Source organism: Acipenser ruthenus, chromosome 15 (assembly GCF_902713425.1).
Source record: "Acipenser ruthenus chromosome 15, fAciRut3.2 maternal haplotype, whole genome shotgun sequence".
Taxonomy (NCBI): domain Eukaryota; kingdom Metazoa; phylum Chordata; class Actinopteri; order Acipenseriformes; family Acipenseridae; genus Acipenser; species Acipenser ruthenus.
The window spans coordinates 9,362,029-9,381,410 of NC_081203.1; the positions used below are offsets into that span (position 1 = coordinate 9,362,029).

Below are 19,382 nucleotides of genomic sequence, written 5' to 3' on the forward strand. Positions count from 1 at the left end.
AACCCTTAGTATAGCCTAATATAACATATATTTTTAGAATTCTTATTTTATGTACTGTATGAATGCAATGTAAAAGTAAATAATCTGAAGAATGTTGTTATTTAAACCTGAAATAGTTCATGAGCATGTACCATTCAGTACTAGTGTAGGTGAATGGACATTTTCTGTTTATTCGGACGTCCTCCTTCTCATGTTAAAATATAACAAGTGCTACATTTTTGGATTATAATTTTTGTTTTATTTGGTTTGGGTGACAATTACATTTTCAAAAATTACTTTTCTTTTCCTGCAAACTGTGTTGCCATATTTAAATATGGCAGTTTGCTGCAAACCTTTTTTTTCTTTATCAAAATACCCCCCTTTTGTGCAGTCACAGCGGCACATACTCTATTATTTCTTTTAAAATAGATAAGCTTTTACATAAGTCAATGGGTTATGTATAGTATTGCCTTTCTAGTAGAATTTCAGTAAATTTATAGTTGATCCCATAATTTTAATTGTCAATGTATAAACATGCATAAAAAAACAACAAGTGCATAACAGCATTAATTTGATCATATTTAACCCCCGCAATTTTCCGCAAAATTTGGTCAAATATCCCTGCAATTTTGGGCAAATATTTCCGCAATTTTCTATTAGCCCTGCTTATCAGCCAAGGTGATTATTGGTTGTTAGTTGCGTTGGAAATTAATTATATCCTGTGGTTACTTAGTAAAGCCTGACCACGCATGGCGAGTGGTTTTTTAAAAATCGTGGGTATGATATTAAGCGGGTTCATCTATATTTTCAAATGATGGTACTCGATGCTGTCATTACAGCATAGCGACAGCACATCTTTAGTTTACAAAGTATGCATGCTCACTCTTGTCCTGATAGAAGCACCCCCTGCTGTTTCATACAATTGTAAACGCACAATTTCAGAAGGATTCCGGAAAGCAAGTGTAAACACCCCTTTTGACTTCTTACTAAATACTGAATTGGTGTGGGGGCTGTCAAAGGGTTAAGAAAATGCCCTCCATAGATAAATGTATCCCATTCTGCTCCCCCTGTTCATTGTGCAGTTTAATATGATCCTATCTGATCAGTTTGCAGGATGCCTCAACATATCAAAACTGTATAGAACTTTTGGACAGATAGAACTGGTAGTCTAGGTTGTATGGAGCAACTGGGACAGGTGCTGAAAAATGTCTTCAGTGCTGGCAGTTTTAAAGAAGCACATGTACGTGTCCTTGATTTGAAATGTAGAACACTTTGCTGGTGAGCACATCCTTCACAGAAATGGTAGAAGTCGAAGTTTCAATGAAGGACCATTCGTTGGGTTGCAGTGTTATTGATCTGTGTCTCTTGCCTGGTCCTCTGTGCTGCTGTCTGTTTTAAAGGTGGAATTGGTCACTCCACTTGTCAATAGAGCCCCACAAGGGGAGAATACACACTGCTGTGCCAAATCCATTTGCTCCTGATAAAAAAAAAAAAAAAACTACAAGGATCAGTACTGTATGCTTGTTACCCCACCCTCCGGTTCATTAACCCATTAAACAGAATTATTAGGCACAATATTTGTACAGTACTAATTTAAAGTATGTGTTATATAATACAGTTACATGGATTTATATTACTGTCAAATCATTTAAAATCTTAAGTCTAAGCAAAAATAAAGTTGTAATCCAAGTTCAACATCCAAAATGTGAAAGTTAAAAACAAAAGTAAATTCTCGTCATTAATATGAATTTCAAGGTACCGGCAAACAAATGTACTATCAGTAATTCATGTTATCAGGAGTTTTGCAAGGATCTGATGCGTGAGCACTATGACAACAGCACTAAAATACACTACAGAGGCACTAAAATACACTACAGAGGCACTAATCTGGATGCAAATTAATACATTTCCCAATATCCTTTACACTTGGCTGTTTGAACTAGAGCGATTTTGTTTTATTCTAAATTTTCTTCCCTGGGAGGGCTCCCAAATAATTTGCACTAACAGGAAATTTGTGTTAAGCAAATTCGTGTCATAAGAAATAATTTACAATAAATTACAGCTAAATTGGGCCGGGGCCATGTAGAATATTCATAGTATCAGGAAATTCATCAAATCCAAGTTTATTTTAACGAAAGTTTACTGTAAATTCCAAGTATCCTGAGTGTGTTTAACTTTCACATTGTGTTTTGAGTTATGTACACACATTGTTGTATTCTGCACAGAAATACCACTTCATAATAGCACATATTGTATCTGTTGAAAAAACAACATGAAAGAGTTCTTGTAAAATAATACTGAATACCTGTAATGATTTAAGGCATGTTCCTTTTGCCATGTCCCATACTCTAACCTAAAAAAAGAAATACATTGACATCATTGCAGGCTATATGCTTGTCCAAAGAAAATATACTTTGTAAACACAACAAAGTCAAAGCGCCTGTGTCATAAGGCCTTTTGACTTTTTTTTCCTCGACAGTAGTCGAGCGTTCCCTCTTGCTTGTGTCACGTACCATGTCATTCTCCCCTGCTGAGGCCAGCAGTATGCCGTCTCTGGAGAAGGACAGGCTCTTGACCCATCCTGTGTGCCCCTCCAACAGAAAGATCAGTGTTCCCCGCCGGGGGTTCCACACTCGAACCATCCTGTCCCAGGACCCGGACGCCTGTAACACAAATCAACCACATCTACTTCAACAATTATTTGTATTCATTTTCCAATTTTCTCCCAATTTGTAATGTCCAATTATTATTCAACCTGGTTCACCGCTGCAACCCCCAAGCTAACTTGGGAGAGACGAAGGCGAGCACTCGCGTCCTCCGAAACGAGTGCCGTCTGCCTGCCGTGCAGCCATATCCAGAACTTACAGCGTCGGAGGACCACGCAGTTCTGAATTGAGTACAGGCCGGCATGCAGGCGCCCAGCCAGCCACAGGGGGCACTGGTGCGCAGTGAGCCAAGGACTCCCCAGCCGACCTAGCCCCTAACCTCCCGCGCAGCGCTTGTCCAATTGTGTGCCGGACCCCTGGGAACTCCCGTCCACGGTCGGCAGTGGCATAGCTTTGCTTCGAACTGGCGATCAAGCTATCGGGCGCATCCTGCACTCCAGGCAGAGTGCCTTTACTGGATGCGCCATTCGGGAGCCCCACATCTACTTTAAAGGAAGGCTTATTGTACCCGGCTGGGTGTAGAGTGGAAGCAGCAGTACATGTGTGTACATTAGTAAGTAATAACCAGGACTGAGAGGACTTACAGTATATGACACATAGTGAATACCTACTGGAGGAGGCTGGCTACTTAAAAGTGACATACTTATGAAACACTTTTATAAACATTAATTATGAAACACTCAGTAATTTAGGCTAAAGAAAGCCTTTTCAATTGGACCACTTGTTCTCTAGATAAACTAGTTTGACGTATAGACATCCATAGGTCTGTCTGCCTGCACTGTATCCCTGTGCCAGGGATATGTTTAATAGACAATACTGGGGTTTGGTCTGTTTACTGTCAACTCTTTAACGCAATTGCAGCTAACAAATTAATTCCTATCTGATACTATGTCTTGTATCAGATAGCACTTTTTATATGAAAAATGTTTCTTTCAGAACTGCACATTTGAGACATACAGGTACTTTAAGTTTACAGACAGGCTTACCAGCATCCCTGATACAGAGATGCAAACACAGCTAACATTGCCTGTGTGTCCCTTTAATGTTTTCACATGTTCCTCTGTCTGTAAGCTCCATACTTTAACAGTGTAGTCCCAGGAACCTGTGGCCTGTGGGGGGGATGAGAGTGGCAGTTAACTAAAGGCAATACTGCTGGAAACAACTATGTGCTTAAATAATGGAACCATTATTATAATTACTACCTTTAATTAGAAATCACCATGACCTACAATACATCCACTGTTTGCAAATATTACATTCCAATGACACAAGTTTTCACAAGATATGTATGTTTAAAAAAAAAAAACTAAATGTATAACTAATTTTGTTTTTAAATCATCTAAAAAGAAAAGGCACAATAGATAGTCACCAGATATTGTGAATTCAATGAAAATGTGCTGCATTGAATGGCGCCCTCATGTCCTGAAAACCTTCTTAAAATATCACCGGTCTGAAAGCCAAAAAAGATAATAATTTTACAAGACAATGGGGTGCATCTGCTATAGTTGCTATGCACTCATTACTTTTCATTAAAAAAAAAAAAAAACTGCAGCCAAACAACCAACATTAAAATGGATATATATATATATATATATATATATATATATATATATATATATATATATATATATATATATAATCCATTTTAATGTTGGTTGTCAGACATAACATAAAAAAGGGGGGTAACCCCACCAATATACAGGGTAGCATTTGGTTGAATAATTTTTGAGATACAGAGTGATTAAAAAACAGCTGTTTTTCTTTTTTTTTTTTTTTTAAATGATTAAGAAGCTTTTTTATACACCTGTATCTCAAAAAGTATAGCAAACCAAGAAACCACGCTCCCAATACACACAGTCCAGGGGGTGTAGATGTGCAACGGGGTATTCATATATTTTGGGGGGTCCTAGTTTTACAGTTTTTAAAAGAATATTCCAAAATAAAAATAATTTTGTAAAGACATGAATGTATTTTATACGTTTATTCCTCCCAAAAATTACTTCTTTGGAATGTCAATTGTGCTGAGTTAAAAAATAAACATACTGCTCAGTATCACCAGATTTATATAGCACCATTTTAAAATTCAAACACAGAATTCATTATCCTCCATATTATTATTATTATTATTATTTATTCTTAGCTGACGCCCTTATCCAGGGCGACTTACAATTGTTACAAGATATCACATTATTTTTACATACAATTACCCATTTATACAGTTGGGTTTTTTACTGGAGCAATTTAGGTAAAGTACCTTGCTCAAGGGTACAGCAGCAGTGTCCCCTACCAGGGATTGAACCCACAACCCTCCAATCAAGAGTCCAGAGCCCTAACCACTACACCACACTGCTGCCTAATATTGTTTATTAGTTTATTAAAATGATATGACATTGCACTTCTAGACATTGTTTGCATGTGTATATTATTTATTATATTTGTATATTAATATCTGTATTATATTTGTTGTATTTTAGCATATTGTACATATTACCAGATTTATATGTCCAATGACACATTCTTCTTTCAAACTTTACAGTTGACTATGAATTATTTATTCTTAGCAGACGCCCTTATCCAGGGCAACTTACAATTGTTACAAGATACCACATTATTTTTACATACAATTACATTATTTTTTACATACAATTACCCATTTATACAGTTGGGGTTTTAGTGGAACAATCTAGGTAAAGTACCTTGCTCAAGGGTACAGCAGCAATGTCCCCCACCTGGGATTGAACCCACATCCCTCCAGTCAAGAGTCCAGAGCCCTGAGCCCTAACCTCTACTCCATGAATGCTTGCTAACATACTGTTATGCTGGAAGCCAATTATGACATTAAAATGTTTAGGTAGAATTGCAGATTTCTGCAGTTCGCCATTGTGAAAATGTAACGGTACTCAATGAAGTACATAAACAAGATGTGGATTGTAATGCGTGGATGCTATGCTTACAAGAGATATAAAACACTGCTTTGTGTACAACAGCACACATATATCAACAGTATACCATGCAGTACTAACTGCAATGAAAAGTGTAACATACATGTAGGGTTTTATATATTGCATGTCCAATTCATTTTCAAATACTCCTTTCCAAAAATCTAATACTCATCACTACATACCTCAACATGAAATTACACATTTCTGAGTACAAGGAATTCTATTGTTTGTTAAAGCACATATTGACAGCAAACATTGTGGGAATGCTAATGCAGTTACTGAACATGTTCCCAATCACAAGGACTGTGATTTCCCAGTGTTATGTCTGTATGGCCGGTCTTCGAGGAGAATTTGTCATGTGCTTAGTATTGTCATTGCCGATGTCACTGATGATGTCATATGTGATGTCAAGTGTGACGGGAAAGATTGCGTGACTACCTTAACTTGCAATTTCCTAACCTTTCAAATCTTAACGTTACTTTAACAAAGTTTTTGCCATTATATATATATATATATATATATATATATATATATATATATATATATATATATATATATAAAATGAAGAAGAACAAATTAATCGGACCGATTAATCAACTAAAGATAAACAACCTGGGAGTGCTTAGAGACCGTACTGCTATAGAAACAAGAGAGAAACAACCTGAAATATACGGTCACATCCTGGAAAAGCCATTCAGGACAAGAAATGTAACTGAGCTGATCACTAGAAGAACCCTGCTCCACAAGTACACATCAACACCAACATGTTTCGAGAGTGCTGACTGGGCTTTAAACATTTTAACCATTTAATCATTTGTATGCCAAATTCCCGGCCCCGCTGTGACTCTGTTGAAGCCCGCCACGTTACCTGGGGACCCCACAGGATCGCTGTGACTCTGCTGAAGCCCACCACATTACCTGGGGACCCCACAGGAGCGCTGTGACTCTGATGAAGCCCGCCACGTTACCTGGAGACCCCACAGGATCGCTGTGACTCTGATGAAGCCCGCCACGTTACCTGGAGACCCCACAGGATCGCTGTGACTCTGCTGAAGCCCGCCACGTTACCTGGAGACCCCACAGGATCGCTGTGACTCTGCTGAAGCCCGCCACGTTACCTGGAGACCCCACAGGATCGCTGTGACTCTGCTGAAGCCCGCCATGTTACCTGGAGACCCCACAGGATCGCTGTGACTCTGCTGAAGCTCACCATGTTACCTGGAGACCCCACAGGATCGCTGTGACTCTGCTGAAGCCCGCCACGTTACCTGGAGACCCCACAGGATCACTGTGACTCTGCTGAAGCCTGCCACGTTACCTGGAGACCCCACAGGATCGCTGTGACTCTCCTGAAGCTCACCATGTTACCTGGAGACCCCACAGGATCGCTGTGACTCTGCTGAAGCCCGCCACGTTACCTGGAGACCCCACAGGATCGCTGTGACTCTGCTGAAGCCCGCCACGTTACCTGGAGACCCCACAGGATCGCTGTTTTATCCCAGCCCGCGGAGAGGAGCAGCTTGGAGTCAGGACTGAAACACACCGTCTCTACACTCTTAGTGTGACCTGGGCCAAGGAGCAAAGCAGGGATGAGCCACCAGTAGGGCTTATATTCCCAATATATAATATATAATATATTCCAATAGGGAATCAGTCAAATGCATTCCACAGAACAATCATCTACAGATATCTATAGAAATCAACAGAAAATGTAAGACATTTAACAGATCTGTAGAAAATTATCGAAATCAATAGACATTTAGAAACGAGTGTGATCTACAGGTATATCGATATGAAAATAGCAAAAACCCTCTTGTTTAGAGATATATCCTCGTAGATAAGACAAATAGCAACAAAATATATGCATGCTGCCAGTGTGCTCCCTTCTGACATCTCAAGCTACGAAGACATGGCAAAGCTGGCTATATTTGACACTATAAAATACACAAACACTACTACTTTCTATGGAGGTCAGTCATTCTGTTTTTATTACTCAACAATGCAATGGCAAATAAAGCATGGCTAAAAGATAACACAAATGAATTAATGACACCTGTTCTGAAATCACTGCTTCCTGATGAAATGCTTCACATAGATGCTCGAGCCCCGCTCTCAAAAATCTTTCAGTGGACTACAGTATTTCATAAAAACAGTTCAATTAATAAATAGCTTTAAAAAGTTGAAGTATAGTGATAATGGCTTTGTTGAGGTGTGTTTCTTGGTAATAATGGGACTTTGTTCAAAAAATGAATGATTGACTTGAGAGTTCCATTATTATCTCACCACAGCAATGACATTATCTCTCAGATACGCACCTTTCAGTTCATGCAGGCACTGTGTTGAAGCTGTCAGCCACACGCGCACCGTGCAGTCATGTGATGCACTAGCAAAGCAGGTAGAGTCTGAGGAGAAACAGCAGGCTTTAACTGGACCTGTGGGTATTGAAAATGCAATAAGAAGTTAACGGTGAACCTCCAAAACACACAAAGGCATTAAAACAAATTATCATGAAGAATATGCCAGCAAGAAATGAAAACTATATGCCTCACAGGAAGTTATAAATAAATATGGCAAACATCCACAAGGTGGCACTAGAGTGTCAGTTAGAAATAACCTCCCACACAAAAATAGCTGGGCTCTCGTCTTATTTAAGTTAAAAACAGTCCCTTATTAATTAACCACTACAAATTGGTGGTTGCTTTTCTCGGTTTCCCAGGGGGCTGGTATGGGTGGGTTAGGGCAATAACTGGTAATAAAATGAAATAAAGTTAGGTCTTAACATCAACATAGTTGGGGATCATACAATATTTACACCACTGCTGTTTATACTGCTTACAGCAGTGGTCTAAAAAGACAGATCAATGCGATGCAGAGTATTCATAAATGTAAGATTTTATTTTTATTGTAAAAAAAAAAAAAAAAATCATGCAGAAGAAGAAAATAATGTTTGCACCTGTGTGTCCGCACACTTTATTTAATAGCTGCCCAGTTTTGGCATTCCACAGAAAAATTCTGCAATCGTCAGAGCACGTGAGGAGTATCTGGCAGTCAGGGGAGAAAACACAGGAGTTCACCTGAGCGGAAAGACAATACAGTAAATACTCCGTGAAATCGTATGCAAAACGACTCCAGTACCTCCTAAAGCTCAGTGTCTGCCATGATTTTATTTCTTTGAGACGCCCATTAATAAATGGAAAAAAAATCTGTATTGCGCAGAATAATAATACAAACGCATATAAAATTTCGTGTCAGTGCGTCATTTCTGGTGGCACGAGTCACAGCATACTTGCAGGCTAGAACACAATGTTACAAAAATAAACGGTAAATAAGATTTAGAATAACTGCCGCTTACCTCCCCTTTATGCCTTGCAAAGTATTTCACGTCTATTTTGGCAAAACTTTCCGAAGGATTCCTCCACATTTCTGCTGTTTTAATCGTTGAAAAAATGCACTTATTACAGTATGCCGACAACAGTGATAAGCATTCTGTATTCTACTGTTTTCTTACACTGCGTCTATTTTAGAATAAAGTATCAACTGTTCTTAAAGACTCAGCATTCTTTGTTTGAAGTACACTAACAGCTCCGTTGCCAGAGCTACAGCCCCAGCTCTGCATGGGAGCTGCATTTCATTCATTTACTGGCTTGGATATGTGCTTTTTATCAGTACTCACTGCTGTGTACACACAGTGTGTTTGCATTGAGTTCTTTAAAACGTGTTTGTTGTGCACTGAATGAACAGTAAACATTGTGATGTTGCTACATACAGCACCATATTGTGATTGTGTGCAGAAACATTTCCTGCAGCTAAAATGACGGTGTGATGACGTGGGGGCGGTATTTATTCAGGGATACTGTACTTGGTAAGTGGTCAGGGTAGGGTGAGTGGGCAATAAATGTCCTAGCCCTAGTCATTCATCATTCCTGGAAAAAGGGGGAACATTTTGCAGCACTACCATGCTTGTGAGTCATGGTCTGAGTGGAGTAAATGAACCGGTACAATATGTCCCTACAATATATACATTTCGTATCACTTAATTCCATATTTACTTATAGAATGTGGTACTTCCTGTTTTAGGTGCAGAAGTGGGACAAAACCAGGTTTTTATGGCTTCAGTAAAATGATTTTATTCACATTTGCTTAAATCAGGATTAGCATAATTAAAAAGCTGTAGTTAGTTTAACAGTACCTTTATTAGCATCTCTTAAGGCCATGATACACTGGCAACTTTTTAAGGCAAGCAATGGTATGAGCAACTAGGGCCACCAGGTAAAGACACGGTCAACTGAAAAATAATTTTCTTTAGCCAATAACAATAGACATTGTAACTATATGCTTCTTTAACATTTATTGGACTAATCAAAATAAATATTACAGGTACCAGTGAGAAGATGAAGATGAAAAAAATAGAAGAAATCACATATGCTGCAGTTACCCCCTTGGTTACTGCTGTTTTGCTTAAGGTAATTATTATTATCATTATTATTATTATTATTATTATTATTATTGTGTTGTGTGTTACCAGGCAACAAAAGAAGCGAAAGCGAGTAACATGGACCAGGGATTGGCTGATACGGCAGCGAAAAGAGAATACTATAGTGGCTTGCTCAGAGTTGGCTGAAGAAAACCAGCCAAGCTAATGCAGTTGGTTCCATATGGATGAGACAGCATTTCATTGTCCCTTGGGAATGATAAAGGAGAAAATTCAAAAGCAAGATACCCAGCTTCAGGAAGCAATATCTCCTGGTGAAAGGCTAGCAATAACACTTTGATTTTTGGCTACATGTGAATCTTTTTCATCGCCACAATACATTTTTAGGGTCAGCCGACATATGGTTTCACGACAGCTGTACACACCAGGTGGTCTACTCGATCATGAAGACCAAGGAACAGGGAAAATGACCAATGGACCTTGGAGGGAGGAGCCTGAAGGTCTGTTCACCTTTCACCAATGCACGACCGACATTCTTCTGCTTTGGCCAAAAAAATCAGAAATGAATATAAAATATACTTCATCGCCAATGGAGCAGTCAGCTGGCAAAACAGTGCAATTTCTTTTTAAATGTAGATATTATGAAGCATGTACATACATTTTATTTTCTGCTAGTTTATGTTCTAAAAATTAGGCTATAATTCTGTTAGTGTCCACATTTTTTAAAAACCTGTATAGTATACTTTGAAAGGTGTTGTGTGTGTATGTTCTGTTTAGATCTATTATTATTATTATTATTATTATTATTGTTATTGTTATTGTTATTATTATTATTATTAGTAGTAGTAGTAGTAGTAGTTGTAGTAGTCGTATCAGCTATTTTTATGAGTCACAATTTTATGAGTCACAATCTCATACCTATGGAAACTATAATAAGATCCAAAATGGAAAATGACCTACATGGTAACAGTATCCTGGGAGACAGTCAGCATGGTTTTAGGAAAGGAAGATCGTGTCTAACTAACCTGCTTGATTTTCTTGAGGATCCTTGTGAACAGGATGGCTGCAGGGGTGACGTCAGACCAGAAACACAAAACCAAAACAAACAGGTAATGACGGGTGAAACTGAGGCGCAGTGACGTTCAGTGCTTTTCATTAAATAATAAACAAAATATTTAAACAAAACACAACTACACAAAAGAAAATGGCACGTTGGCCAAACAAACAAATAAAGATAAGAACAAACAAGTAGTCGTGCTGGTTTGAAGCCACACAAATAGCAATTGTTTACCTCCTCACTCCTAACTCCTCACTCCTAACTCCTCACTCCTCACTCCTAACTCCTCACTCCTCACTCCTCACTCCTCACTCCTCACTCCTCACTCCTCACTCCTCACTCACTTACTCCTCACTCACTCACTCACTCCTCACTCGTTCTCCACTCTCGAACACCCTTTCACTGTGCAGCCAAAGCTGCAGGTTCTTATAGTGGTGACCGAGGTATTAATTAGCTATTAATTATTTTGTTAACCCCTCAGTCACATTCTGCACAGGTTTATTAAAGTCTATAGTATACCATAGGGATCAGTATTAGGTCCTCTGCTCTTCCTAATCTACATTAATGACTTGGTTTAGTAATGCTCGTACATATAGTGAAAAGTGTTGAATTTAAATCAAGGGAAGTAATGTAAAACTTTACGATGCATTAGTAAGACCTCATCTACAATATTGTGTTCAGTTCTGGATACCTCGTTAAAAAAAGGATATTGCTGCTCTAAAAAGAGTGCAAAGAAGAGCAACTAGAATTATTCCTGGTTTTAAATGTCATATGCAGACATGTCATATTCAGTCTCGAAAAAGATTACACGGCGATGTGATTCAAACATTCAAAATACTAAAAGTTACTGACAATGTTGACCCAGGGGACTTTTTCGACCTGAAAAAAGAATCAAGGACCAGAGGTCACAAATGGAGATTGGATAAAGGGACATTCAGAACAGAAATTAGGAGGCACTTTTTTACACAGATAATTGTGGGAGTCTGGAACCAACTCCCCAGTAATGCTGTTGAAGCTGACAAGAACCTGCTTGATAAGATTCTGGGATTAATAAGCTAATAACAACCAAACGAGCAAGATGGTCTGAATGGCCTCCTCTTGTTTGTAACCTTTCTTATGTTCTTATGTTCTTATGTTCTTATTATATATTATTTTGTCTTGGTATTACAAAAGAATAAAAGATATTGAGACCCTTTCAACCTCTTACAACATTTATAGTAAATTCTGTTAATTTTTGTACAAATATTTTACAAACATTTTTGGTCAGTGACAAGATCAAATGACTGTCCCAGCAGGTAATATCGTAAGGAGTGAGTAGCCCATTTAATGGCCAAACACTCCTTTTTGACTACAGAGTAGTTGCACTCCCGAGGTAGCATCTTTTTACTGAGATACAGTATTGGGTGTTCCTCTCTATCTACCTTTGGGGACCAGACTGCACCCAAACCCACGTCCGACGCATCGGTGTGGAGGATGAATCTCTTGGTTAAATCAGGTGTGATAAGAGTGGGGGCCTGGCACAGTTTATGCTTAATAGTATCAAACGCCCCGTGACACTCAGCTGACCACTTAATTCAATTTGGAGCACTCTTTTTGGTGAGGTCGACTAAAGGGTTAACTACTGTGGCATACTCGGGGATAAAGCGGCTGTAATAACCGGCTAATCCCAGTAGTGACCTCACCTGAGTCTTGGTTTTGAGGATTGCAGCATCGACCAAAGCCTGGGTTTTGGTGACCACGGGTTTCACCCTTCCATTTCCCATTAAATATCCCAGATATTGAGTTTCTGTCTTGGCAAACGCACATTTTCTCAAGTTAGCTGTTAGCCGGACTACCCTTAGAGACTGAAGGATGACTGTGACGCTAGCCAGATGCTCTCGCCAGGTGGAGCTGTAAATCACCACATCATCAATATACGCTGCCGCATATTCATGATCTGGGCGTAAAGCCTGGTCCATCAGACCATCAGGCAACGGGCGCACCATGTAGCCCAAACAGCATGGTTGTGAAGTGAAACAGCCCTTCTGCTGTTAAAAATGCGGTTTTCTCTCTAGAACTGCGGGTTAAGGGGGTCTGCCAGTATCCCTTTGTCAGGTCCAGAGTTGAGATAAACCTTGCCTTTCCCAGTCTATCTAGAAGTTTGTCGACCCGAGGCATAGGGTATGCATCGAACTTGGCAATAGCGTTTACCTTCCGAAAGTCCACACAGAAGCGATTGGTGCCATCTTTCTTGGCCACTATGACAATTGGACTCCTGGAAGGCTCAATCACCCCAAGTTCGAGCATGTCCCATACCTCTTTGCGAACGCCACTTCGTCGACTTTCCGGGATCTGATAAAGTCTCTCTTGTCTTGTCACCAAATGACCGACCAAATCCAGGCGATCTCTTAGTAGGAGCACATGCTTCACTACATTTTTGTGCTCCTCCCACCCCTCTCTCAACAGATTGAGGATGCCGCGAGGCTCGAAGGGGGAGAACCCTGTTGAGCTCTTCGGCACCTCTCTCAGTGCAAAAAGGAGGTAGGAAAGAAGCGATGCCCAATGTTTTTGCTCTTGTGTTACAAAACATCTCAGCATCTGCTTCAAGGTCTGATTAAATCGTTCCACCAAACCGTCTGTCTGTGGATGATAAACAGATGTCCTGATGGGACGTATTTTTTATATTTTATATACCTGCTGTAACGTGTTAGACAAAAAGTTGGTTTCATGATCAGTCAAAATTTCCTTGGGAATCCCTACTCTAACCATAATCTGTACTAACTCTGTGGCTATTGCAGCGGCACTAGTGGACCTCAATGGAACTGCCTCCAGGTATCGCATTGCTACCACTACTAATATATGCGTATACCCAGAGTCAGAAGGTAGCAAAGGGCCCACTATGTCCATTGCAATGCGTTCAAAAGGAGTGGAAATCATCAGCAATGGAACCAACGGGACGGGGCGCACTCGACCCGGCGCTACTTGCTGGCAGTCTGGGCATGTGGCTACATATTTCAACACATCTTTATGAAGACCTACCCAATAGAATCGAGCCAATATCCGCTCCTTTGTCTTGTCAGCTCCGAGGTGCCCCGCAAAAGGGATATCATGCGCCAGCCTCATGACCTCGGTCCGACAAGACGGGGGAACCAATAATTGTGTTACAGGCTGTCCTGTGCCCGTGGCTAGATTTACCCCATACAGTAATTGCCCCTTGATACTGAAGTGTGGATATACTAGCGCCCCAGTGCCATCAACATCCTTACCTTCAATAGACCGGACCTGCCCCCAAGCGTGCACTAGTGACTGGTCATTATGTTGGCCCCACACTATGTCCGCGCTTGAGTGCCACATGTCCGGTATATTGAGAGGGGCCAGAGAAGCATCTGCCCTGGATGGCCCAGTAACCTCTCCCTCTCGGTCACACTGCGTTCCGACTCCATTTGACTGGTGTTTGTTACCATCCGAGCGCTCTCCCACCAGACCCCAGCTTTGTCTCAATGATGCTCCCTCCTATTTTGCCGTCCTTCTCTCTTTATTCGTTTTTCTAGGATGGAAAATAGGAGAAACATTTCAGCTTGAAAAGGAAACACATCACCAATTCATTCCCTTTTCTTTTTTTCTGCCACGTTTACGTGTGTGGCTGAGACTGCCATTATTTGCATTAATTCTTTGAATTTTGGCCAGTCTCGGCCCAGAATAACTGGGTGTGGCAACCTTTCCGCCACCCCTACTACCAGGTGATGTTTTATCGGTCCTACCAATAAATATACTTTTAGTGTGGGTTATGCCGCTGTGTCTCCATGGATACAAGAGATGACCACCTGACCTCGTGGCCACCACGACACACCGCCCAAGCTGTTCTAATCAAGGTTTGCTCACACCCTGTGTCCACAAATGCGTGGGTTTTCACATTTCCTAAAACCACATCAATCATACAAGGCCCCTCCCAACCATTTTCCCCGCACTTACCTATCTCAGGTGCCCAATTACACACGGCCAAGTCACACTCCTTGGCAGCGGGACATGACTTGGCCAGATGTCCCTGTTGGTTGCACCTAAAACAAGTTGGGGGTTGTGACAGGATGGCTGTAGGGGCATGTGGGTGGTGACGTCAGACCAGAAAGCAGGACACAGACAGTAGTGGTGAGTGAAACCGAGACGCGGCAGCACTCAGTGAGTTTATTCTAAAATAAAAGGTTTAAACAGAAAACAGGACATGGCACTTGTGGCCAAAATAAACAGACAAATGTTTATTTCCAGCCCAGAAGCAGATGCAGCAGTGGTCCACGAGTGCGGCCATGGTGGGACGTCCTCCTTCCACTCCAATAGCTGTAGTGGCCACGCTGACCACACACAGGCCGGCTCCGGGGGTGGTCCCCAAGCAGCTGTTCGGTGGTGCGAGGCAAGCATCCTTGGACTGTGCGAGGCAGGCATCCTTGGGCAGTGACGTGAAGGCATCCCTGGGCGGTGATGTGAAGGCATCCCCGGGCGATGGCAAACTCAGCTGCAGCTCCTCTTGTGGTGGAGGTGGGAGCAGCAAGCAGTCCTCCGACGTTGGGGGAGGCTGAACCAGCAGGTATTCACCCTCTGCTGGTGGAGGTGGTGAAGGCAGCTCCTGCTGCTCTGCTCCTGCCGTTGAAGATGGTGGAGGCAGAGGCAGCTCCTGCTGCTCTGCTTCTGCCAGTGGAGGTGGTGGAGGCAGAGGCAGCTCCTGCTGCTCTGCTCCTAGTGGCGGAAGCAGTGGAGGTGGGAGCAGCGTGTAGTCTCCTGGCGACGGAGGTGGGAGCAGCGTGTAGTGTCCTGGCGACGGAGGTGGGAGCAGCGTGTAGTCTCCTCGTGACGAAGATGGGAGCAGCGTGTAGTCTGCCCCAGTTGCAGGGGACTGGTGCGGCTCTCTCTCACTTTCAGGGGACTGGGGCAGTTCTCCCTCACTTGCAGGGGACCGGTGCGACTCTCCATCACTTTCAGCAGACTGGTGCGACTCTCCCTCACTTGCAGCGGACTGGTGCGACTCTCCCTCACTTGCAGGGGACTGGTGCGACTCTCCCTCACTTGCAGGGGGCTGGTGCGACTCTCCCTCACTTGCAGGGGACGGGTGCGGTTCTCCCTCTGTCTCGGAAGGGGAAACCAGCAGGCATTTTTCTTCTGCTGGTGGAGATGGGGACAGCAGGCATTCTTCCTCTGCTGGTGGAGATGGGGACAGCAGCCATTCTTCCTCTGCTGGTGGAGATGGGGACAGCAGGCATTCTCCCTTTAGCCCAGTGAGGGTGCAGGTAGGCGTGGTTCCTCCTACTTGGAATGCAACCTGCTGGGGCAGTCCCTTATCGGCAGCCAAGTAGTTGATCACCACTGCTGCCGGGTTCACAAAGGGCACTGAGGAGTAGTGTTGTTCCCAGCATTCCAAATGTTCCCCATCTCTGGCCCACAGCAGGTCAACAACCTTCGGGAGGTCCTCCCAGTTCCACTCCGGGTCCGACACCCAGTCCAGCATCTCCTCAGAGGATGGGAAAGGCACTGTCTCCTCCCTCCTGGGCTGCGGATGCTCCGGGACCTCTCTCCATTCCTGCTGTTGCTGTCTTCTGCCGTATTTTCCCAAACAGTCCTGTTTATTTATTTATTTAATTTTTCCCCGCAGTACTCTTTCTCGCCTGAGTCTCGGAGGCGCTGTTATCCCACTTCTAACACCACGCGTGACAGGCTAGCTGTAGGGATGACGTCAGGCCAGAAAGAAACACACAGACAGACAGTACTGGAGTTGAAACTGAGACTCAATTGCTGCGCTCAGTGTTTTAATGAAACAAATAAAAGGTTTAAACAGAAAACAGGACATGGCACTTGCGGCCAAAATAAACCATAAACAAGACAAACAAAATGAAAAAACACTAACAAACAGGGTACGAACACTAAACACAAAACAAGCACGGTGCGGGTGCTTCCAGCATTCGTAGCAGTTTTTTAACCCTTTGCGGTCCTATGTCGGACCCTGTCTGACATCATCAAAAAGACGCAAAAAACAGGTCTCTAGTAAAAGCCGAGAAAACCATTCATGGCAGAGTGAGACCGATAGGAGCCGAGAGAAGCCGAAAAAAAGGGGCGTATCTCATGAATACAGATAGCCCCGGCATCACATGGACATAAACAAACAAGATAGCTGCTTCCGCATCCAGCGCTCAAAGAATATCACAGACATTTGCAGAGCTTTTTTTAGATGTTATAGTAATAAAATAATGACTTGGATCACATTATTGAGGAGTTTGGTGATAAAACGAGTGATCAGGAGATGATTTATCAGTATGCACTACTATCAAGAGGTATGTGAAAAAAACAGCGAACGAGGGGTGGGGCGGGGCTGGAGATGCAGTACTGAGTGTCCTGTTGATATGCAGTGCCTTTTATACCAGTTTTACTGTGAAAAAAATACTTTTAAACAGCGCGTCTAAAATAAACTGCGCGTGTGGAAATTGGATCTGACGTGCCTCAGACGCGCTGAATAAATGGGCCGCTAAGGGTTAATATTATTATTATTATTATTATTATCACATTTACCTTCTCTCTCTCTCCCGTTCTTTCACCCTGAACACACAACCTCGAGTGAATGAAACGTGCATCTATATATACAATTGTGCTGGGATTCAATTACCAATTAATTATTCACTTGAATCCCAGCACGTGAACTAAATCTGTGCAACCCCGTGCTCACATATTATTAAATACTTTAGAAGCACGTGAAATGCAATCCTCGTGCCTAAATACAATTATACATTTTAAACACTCGTGCTCATTACCCACATTATATCCCGTGTACCAACTACAATACACCAACATACAACATAAAACACAAAAATACACAGGGGCGGGGCACATTGCCACAGGGGGACAGAGGGGTCATTGGTTAGATATCTGTCTGAGGAGGCTGTGTGGTCCAATGGTTAACGAAAAGGGCTTATAACCAGGATGTCCCTGGTTCAAATCCCACCTCAGCCACTGACTCATTGTGTGACCCTGAGCAACTCACTTAACCTCCTTGTGCTCCGTCTTTTGGGTGAGACGTAGTTGTAAGTGACTGCAGCTGCTGCATAGTCCACACACCCTAGTCTCCCAATCGCTCCCTCACTTACTTACTCTATTTAATGATTTCAGTGCTCTCGGGATCAATTGAGCCCTGTTGCTGCTGAATACTGCAATGACTAATATAGTTTTGATTGCAAATATACAGGCAGTCAAGCATTTTAAATATCTTGGTGTGGAAATTCACCCATCTTTACACTCGACTGTACTCACTAACTTTAATACGATTTTACGACAGGTCTTGGCTTAAACAGATGGATGCAGCTGCCTAACTCATTCCAAGCCCGTATATCCATAATAAAAATGAATGTACTCCCACGTATCCATTTTGTTCGATGCTTCCTCTCCCTCCTTCTGTCGGATACTGGGATAAATTGCAATTGACAATCTCTTCACAAGTTCGTATGGAGAGGAAAGTGGCCACTTCTCAAATTCTATACATTGCATCGTGAGAAATCCTCAGCAGAATTGTCCTTACCAAATTTCTAGTTTTATTTTCAGTCATTTGTGTTGCGACCAATCACAGTGTGGTTTGATGCTGGCGCTCCTGTTTCATGGCGACAGCTAGAAGAAAATTTGTGTGTCTCCACACAGACTGCAAGATTTGGTTTATTCTGGTATTTCCCTTAAACAAAGCAAATTACGTTTTGGTCCTATAATCTCTTAAGAACATAAGAACATAAGAAAGTTTACAAACGAGAGGAGGCCATTCGGCCCATCTTGCTCGTTTGGTTGTTAGTAGCTTATTGATCCCAGAATCTCATCAAGAAGCTTCTTGAAGGATCCCAGGGTGTCAGCTTCAACAACATTACTGGGGAGTTGGTTCTGAATGCCCCTTTCTCTTATTTGACCACAGTATGGCGATTGGTAGAAAAGCACACTAAATACCAAACAAAATGATATTATCACTCACCTATTTATCACAACACTGTGCTCTTGTCAGACGGCCGCCCCTTTGTTTTCCCTCAATGGAGTGAACCAGGTACTTCTTTTTTTCCTCTCTGCAATGTGTGTTATTTGGGATAATCTATGCTTCCAAAACCCCTAATCACCAGCTGATCCATTTCAATTTTATTCACAGAATATATCTAACCCCTCAGAGACGATTACAAATGAAACTCACTGATACCCTGTTGTGTGCGCTTTGTCCTCAGAGATCCATGGGCACCTTTTTTCATATGATTTGGGAATGTCTGGATGTGGCTATATTCTGGGATCAAGTTCGTTCAACTTTATCCACTATACTCGGGAAAACT

The 19,382-nt window shown here is 42.0% G+C and overlaps 1 protein-coding gene across 1 annotated transcript; it reads right to left on the reverse strand.

Annotated features, from left to right (window-relative positions):
- Positions 1–215: 215 nt before the first annotated feature.
- On the reverse strand, positions 216–9,202 carry LOC117422678 (WD repeat-containing protein 38-like). The gene is made up of 9 exons (XM_034037930.3): positions 8,940–9,202; positions 8,541–8,661; positions 7,903–8,019; positions 7,056–7,153; positions 4,015–4,095; positions 3,632–3,754; positions 2,493–2,642; positions 2,285–2,332; positions 216–1,456 (listed from the first exon to the last, which is right to left on the reverse strand). Exons 1-9 carry the CDS (start codon positions 9,006–9,008, stop codon positions 1,328–1,330), a joined length of 936 nt encoding a protein of 311 aa, XP_033893821.3. The 5' UTR covers positions 9,009–9,202; the 3' UTR covers positions 216–1,327.
- Positions 9,203–19,382: the final 10,180 nt, after the last annotated feature.

Excerpts from the sequence above, each read along its gene's own strand:
- LOC117422678 (XM_034037930.3), bottom strand. The coding sequence starts at position 9,008 with ATGTGGAGGAATCCTTCGGAAAGTTTTGCCAAAATAGACGTGAAATAC. Across the intron at positions 2,333-2,492 it reads CAGCAGGGGAGAATGACATG|GTTAGAGTATGGGACATGGC; the intron begins GTACGTGACACA and ends TTCTTTTTTTAG. Across the intron at positions 1,457-2,284 it reads CATGCCTTAAATCATTACAG|GAGCAAATGGATTTGGCACA; the intron begins GTATTCAGTATT and ends TTTTTTTATCAG.